Here is a 6,940-nt window from a genome sequence, read left to right as displayed (position 1 = left end):
TCCAGCACCACAGCTCAAAGGCATCAATTCTCCTTCTATCCTCCCTAGTCATTGTCCAACTCTCTGATGCATAACAAGTGATTGCAAAGACCATGGCCTAGATCACACACACCTTAGTCTCCAGAGTTACACCATTGCTCTTCAGTACTTTCGAGCGGTCCCTAACAGCAGATTTTCCCATCACAATATGTCTTTTAATTTTTTGGCTGCTGTTTCCAAGAGTGTTGACTGTGGAACGAAGTAGACTAAAGCTGTGAACAATCTCAATCTCTTCACCATCCAGTGGTAAGAATCTTTGTCTTCTTGATATTGAGTCTCAATCCATATTGAAGGCTGCAATCCTTGACCCTCTGCAGCAAACGCTTCAGGTCCTCCTCAGTTTCATCAAGTAGGGTTGTGTCATGTACAGGGAATACCAGAAGAATATCTTTCTGTGTTACACTGATTATGCAAAGGCGTTTAACTCTGTGGATCATAACAAACTGTGGCTGACTCTGAGAAGAATGGGAATCCCAGAACACTTGATTGTGCTAACGAAACCTATACTTGGACCAAGAGGCAGTCGTCAGAACAGAGCATAGAAACACTGCATGGTTCAAAGTTGGAAAGGGTGTACACCAGGGATATGTCCTATCTCCATACCTTTTCAACCTGTATGCAGAGCAGATTATCCAAGAGACAGAGCTCTATGAGAAGTGTGGCGTCAGGATTGGTGGAAACTCCATTGTTTAGAAAGGAAATTTTTGTAGTCATTGTTTTAATTGCCCGTTCTTCACCCTAATTGGGAATGGCCTTACAGGTGACACACACCAAACAGATGAGATATGGCAGTTTGTTTATCACATACAGTGCAAGGGAGGAGGACACCACTTGATATTCAGCACCCATGATTTTTGTAGGAGTGTATGATTGATCTGTTTGAATAATTCCAGTGTCTATTATGCAGTTGAAGTCTACTACTCAGTTTGTCAGACAGTGGTGGCATGTGCTGGTGATGCTGGATGCTGCGTCACTGGTATTTCAAATGCCAGCACTCATGGTGAAAAAGATTTATTGGAGCTTTCAAACTTAAGGAAGAAAGACCTGGTGATCTACTTTTGAAATTTAGCTAATGAACCACTTCATGGACCATAACAGAACACTAAATAACTCTGTTGATTCAGAACTACTAATGGGAGGTATCAGTCAATGAAGGAAAACACGTTGGATGAGCTGGAGGGACAGTGAGAGCAAGTGAGATCCTTGGTGAGATGGATCAGCACAGTGTCTCAGTCATGCCAGTGGTTATGAGGCATATGTAGGATGGGGTAACATTTAACTCTGGTATCAATAAGGTCACCATGGGTCAGCTTCATGGCAGCTCACACAAATTCAGAGTAGTGGTCACTCTGCTTGGTCCTTAAAATAAGGAAAAAAGTTTGCTTATGGGTTCTTATCCCCTGGAGCAGAACGAAGGAGAAAATATTTACGGCATTTGAGGTCTTCTGGTTTTCTTCAGATGTTAAGGTGCAAATAAATAATACTGGGCCTTAATTTTAGGTTTTATCTCACAATAATTGAAGAAAATTATATATACATTACAGTTATGGGTCATATAACATCCACAATAAATTCTATGACATAGTACATTTTATTATTTGAATGCTGTGTGAACACCACTTTATATTTAAAGTTGTTGTTAAGTGCCACCAAGCTGAGTACAACTCATAACAACTCCGTATACAATGGATCTGAACGCTGCCCTATCCTGTGGCATCCTGACTATCTCTGACATACTCAAGCCCACTCTTAGAGTCACAGTGTCAATCCGTCTCTTGGAGGATCTTCCTTTTACATGCTGACTCTCCACCTTTCAAAGCATGATGTTCATTCCCAAGGACTTGTTCCTTCTAACAGCATTCCTAAAGTATGTGAGATAAAGTGTCACTATCCCTACCCCCAAGGAGCACCTGGTCAGCACCTTTTCGAAAACATACTTGTTTGTTCTTTTGGAAGTCCATGGGATAGTGAGCACGCTTCTCTAACACCACACTCAAATGTATTGGATTGAGAAGTTCTGTCATCCTTACTAATTATCCAACTTTCAGATGGATAGCAAGCAATTAAACCATTTCAGGAAGTAGGATATGATCAAGAACCAACGCTGATGAAAGAGGAAGGCAGCATTCGCAAAAAATAAGGCCACAGTAATAGATGGGATACCAGTTGGCATGTTTCAGCAATAAGATGCAGCCTTAGACATGCTCACCAAGCTATGACAGGAGATTTGGCTTTCAGGCCAGCCGATCGTAAGAGATCCATATTTTTTCCTGTTCCCCAAAAAAAGATGCTCTCACAGCCTGTAGAAATTACCGAACAATACCATTAATAACACATGCAAGTAAAATCTAGGTGAAAATTAATAATTTTATAAACAGTACATCTTTTTTAGTACATATTTGATAAATTTGTGTCAAGGTAACTCCCCATTAGTTGTTCTGGCCTTTCATTGGGCCTCGAGCCTCAAATTTTTGTTTTTAATTGCTGCTTCTGAGCACTGTCTGCTACCCCTGTAGGAACCCTGGTCAGATTGAGAAGTCCTGAGGGATGGAGCCTAATATCTCCCTGTGGGCACCTACCATTGGAATGATTGGGTAGGCACATACGAAGACAGCACAGGTGCTCTGCTATCATCCTGTAGCTCTGAAGCTACAGACTACAAGTGATCAGTTTGAGATTGGGCCCAAGAGTCTGCAATTTTTTTTAAAGACCTCAGGTGATGCCCTGGTTGTTGGGTAACCACATCTTAGGCAGCGCGAATCAGATCTACAAAGATAAGTATTGTTTTTTGTTAATATGTCACCTGATGGTCTAATTTTTAAAATTTTGTATTACTGCAGATTATCAGATTCTTTTCATTCATTTTCTTCACAACTAACCTAATTGCAATTTTAACTTGTTATTTGTAGTGAATTGTTCACAACACTTGATTTAATATCTGAGCAGGGATTCAGTATTTAAATTCTCCAAAGGAATTTCCCTGCAGTTCTGATGTTGTTGTTGTGCACCATAGTGTTGTAACAGACCCATACCTGACCCCCCAGTGAGTTTTTAGAGACGGTTAATTACTGCTCCTCCTCTGATGGAGCAGCCGGTAGCCTCGAACCATGTGCCTTTGAGATTGCAGTGCAACTTCTTGCACAAGGCCACCAGAGCTTGCTTGTTAGCTTTGATAAAAACAATGGAGAAAAGTACTGTATGGTGCCACTGTTGTAGAATGAGGCTGACATCGGGATGGGAGAAAAACTGAATAAATTATGTATACTGCATTGAAGCCAATTAGGGAGAGAACAGTTTAAAAGTAATATATTTTAGGGCATTATGATTATCATAAGAGTTCTGAATGAGGGTTGCAGAGTGGCGTATACTCAGGGTGGGAGTCGGGGAGTGTGGGGGGATTGTATACCAATGAAGGAGTTTTTCTTTTGCTTTTCAAGAAGAACAGCAAACTGGGGTGGGGGGGTGAACGGTGAGAAAAGTGCAACAATGAATGAATGTAAATCCAAAATCTCTGTAAATGTTCATTGAAATTAAGAAAAAGTAATTTTTTTTTTAAAGGCTGACAAATACAGCCAGAAATACACAACCAAAAAAAAATGGAGAAAAATATAGTTGACTGAGAGCAGCTGAAGTCTGTTTTGTGGGGTTGGTTTTTTGGGTTTCACACACACACACTTTTTTGGGTACACTCACACTCTTAATCTTTAAGACAATATCGTAGTACCTCATCTTCCAGTACATCCATTGTCATCTTTCTTAGGGTAATTTTTAAAATATTCCTTATTCTTTCATTTTATAATCCATTGTCATCTACTCTAGTACTACAATTAGATAAAACACACACATGCACAAACAGTTGCCCTCAAGTTGATTCTGACTCATGACAAGTTATGTGTGTCAGAGTAGGTCTGTGCTCCAAAGGATCTCCAGTGGCTGATTTTTGGGGGAAGTAAATTGTCAGGCCTTTCTTTCATAATGCCTTGGCCAGGACTCAAGCCTCCATCCTTTTGATTGACAGCTGAGTGTGTTAATTGTACCAGCCAGCCATTTTCTGTTGAGTCAGTTACAATTCATAGTGATTCTACATGTGCCACCATGGAGACATGGAGAACTGTGCTTAATACAGTTATCTGTGACTGATTTATCGGAAGGAGATGGCTAGACTTTTCTTTCAAGGTGCCTCTGATTGAGCATGAATGTCTAGTGTGTTGGGACCAACAAAAACATTCCTTCTTTAGCATAATAAAAATAAAAAGTTGGTGTTAAGTTAGTTGCATGCAATTTATGGCAACCCTTTGTATTGCAGGGTAGAGAGAGTTAAGGTTGTGACCTCTAAGAAATAGGTCATCTTGGCCATTCTTCCAAGGCACCTCTGAAGAATTTTTTGCATACGCATTTAAATTATCTTTTTTTTTAAATTTATTATTAGTTTCAGTGAAAATTTACAGAGACTTTGGGTTTACATTCATTCATTCATTGTTTCACTTTTCTTCCCCCCCCCCAACACTCCCCCATCTTGGAAAAGTAAAAGAAAAATTCTTTCATTGTTTTACAATCCCTCCCCCCAGGTCCACTCCACTCTGCAGCCTTTGCTCTGGACTCCCGTCGTGACAAAAATACCTAATCACGTATCCCTTTTAAACAGTTTTCTCCCTCATCTGTTTCAATGTAGTATACCCTATTGAACTCATCTTTCTCAGTCTTCTCCCAACCCCGATGTCAGTCCTGTTTTACAACAGTGGCACCATGCAGTATTTGTCCTTTTGTGACTGAGATACTTCACTTAGCATAATGTCCTACAGGCTCACCCATTTTGAGTATTATTGCATGAGTTCCTTGTTTTTCAGTGCAGCATAGTATTCCATTATATACCACAGCTTCTCTATCCATTCATTTGTTGATGGGCACTTAGGTTGTTTCCAACTCTTTGCTATTGTGAACACAGCTGCGATAAACATGGGTGTGCATATATCTCCTTGGATGGCAGTTATGGTCTCTTTGGGGTATATTCCCAGTAGTGGAATTGCTGGGTCAAATGGTATCTCTATTTGCAACTTTTTGAGAAAGTGCCATACCTCCTTCCACAGTGGTTGCACCGTTTTATACTCCCACCAACAGTGAATAAGGGTTTCAGTTTCTCCACAACCTCGCCAGCATTTGTTGCTTGCTGTTCTGTTAAATTTTGCTATTCTTACTTGGGTGAGATGATATCTCATAGTTGTTTTTAAATATCTTTTTTTATCTATTTTTAAATGTATGATTTACCTATTGATCAGTATTCATGCTATCTTATAGGAATTAAATCAAATGCTTTCAGAAACACCACCAGTTTGGAAAGGATCATCAAAATTATTTAGAAATCTTAAAGAAAGAGGTAAGCTAATTTTTATACATGTGTCTTTTTTAATAATGACATTATTATTAACAGTCTCATTATTACTAACTGTGACATTATTACTAACAAATATTAATACTATTTATGTATGTATTTTTATCATACTTACAAAGGCTTTCAATTTTATATAAATACTAAGAAACTCTTTTATGTTATGATAAGTAGTATGTTGTGTTACTCACCAGTAGCTTGGCTGGTCTAATTCACCAGCTACTCCTTGAAGGAAGATACGCATTCTCTATTCATTTCAGAAATCCAATGGATAGTAACTATGGGTAAAAATTGACTCAGTAATAGTTGTAGTATAAGCAAAGCAAAAGATAAAAAGGAAAATGCAAAAATATTCGTTTCTTTTACGTTGTTGTTAAGTGCCATCAAGTTGTAGATGACTCAGAGCAAGCCTATGAACAAAAGACCTGAACACTTGTCTAACTTTCATCATTTCTTCAAGTTTAGAGTTTCCAGAGGCAAGCTATTTTGGAAATGGATGCCACTTCTGTGTCCAAGCTTGTTTTCATTGTGGAGCTCCACCAAACACTGTCCACCATGGATAACCATTATTGCATTTGACACATCAGTGTCACAGTGTTCAGCATCACAGCAACCACGAGTTACCTCTGCACAGCAAATGAACATACCAGTACTATACCACTTGAAAGAGTGTTTGACCAAAAACAATTAAAACCAGGCCTGAGGGCCACAGATTAAAATAACTCCATACTCAGCTCCAAGCCTGCACAGAGAGACAAAAGCCCAAGACTCAACGCTCTAAGGCCTCATGAGTTTCCAAAGACCCTAAATGAAATTTCATAGAAACCAGACTTGCATTCTGGGCTTTTACATAGTATAACAAATATCCCAAATTATTTAACAATAAAAAGAACTGTTACAATTAAATATTTTTAGCCATATGGGAACATATATGTTATATTTACCTAAAGAAAACATTTTTCAAAATATGAGATGTCCAAATGTATAAAAATAGTAATCAAATTATATAGCTTTTTTTTTTTTGCTTCAGCAGTTTTAACCCATGATACTTCTAAAAGCTAAATACTAGGAAGAAAGTAATTATAAATTATACATGTCCGAAAAGATTTCCTTATTGATTTAAGACTATCATTAATTACTTGAAAAATGAAAGGAAGTAAAATATACTTACATTTCCTTATAATTAAAGATGTCAGAAGAAACTCTGAAGATTGCACTGGAGCGTAGAGAAGCCAAATCACAAGGAAGAATTCAAGATACTAAAGAGCTGAAAAGAAGATTCCAAAAGGCAGCACGTAATGACAAAGCAAAATATTACAATGAAATGTGCGAGGAGCTAGAGTCGGAAAATCAAAAGGGCCTAACTCGTTCAGCATTTCTTGAGCTCAAGAAACTGAAGAACAAATTCAAACCTAAAGTTGCTATAATCAAGGATGCTTTAGGCAGAATATTAAATGATCCAGGAAGTATTAAAAGAAGATGGAAGGAATATACTGAGTCATTGTATCAAAAGGA

The 6,940-nt window shown here is 38.3% G+C and overlaps 1 protein-coding gene across 1 annotated transcript in view; it reads left to right on the top strand.

The window, feature by feature from the left end:
- MICU3 (mitochondrial calcium uptake family, member 3) overlaps nucleotides 1-6,940 on the top strand; it is a 156,395-nt gene that overhangs the window by 90,017 nt on the left and 59,438 nt on the right. The window contains exon 4 of the mRNA XM_006893555.1: nucleotides 5,335-5,413. Coding sequence (XP_006893617.1) covers nucleotides 5,335-5,413 — 79 coding nt within the window. The remainder of the gene's footprint in view (nucleotides 1-5,334; nucleotides 5,414-6,940) is intronic.

This window comes from Elephantulus edwardii, unplaced genomic scaffold (genome assembly GCF_000299155.1).
Source record: "Elephantulus edwardii isolate Elephantulus edwardi_28Jun2011 unplaced genomic scaffold, EleEdw1.0 scaffold00128, whole genome shotgun sequence".
Classification (NCBI taxonomy): Eukaryota; Metazoa; Chordata; class Mammalia; order Macroscelidea; family Macroscelididae; genus Elephantulus; species Elephantulus edwardii.
Note: the sequence above shows the minus strand (reverse complement) of the source record. Positions and strands in the feature narration are given on the sequence as shown.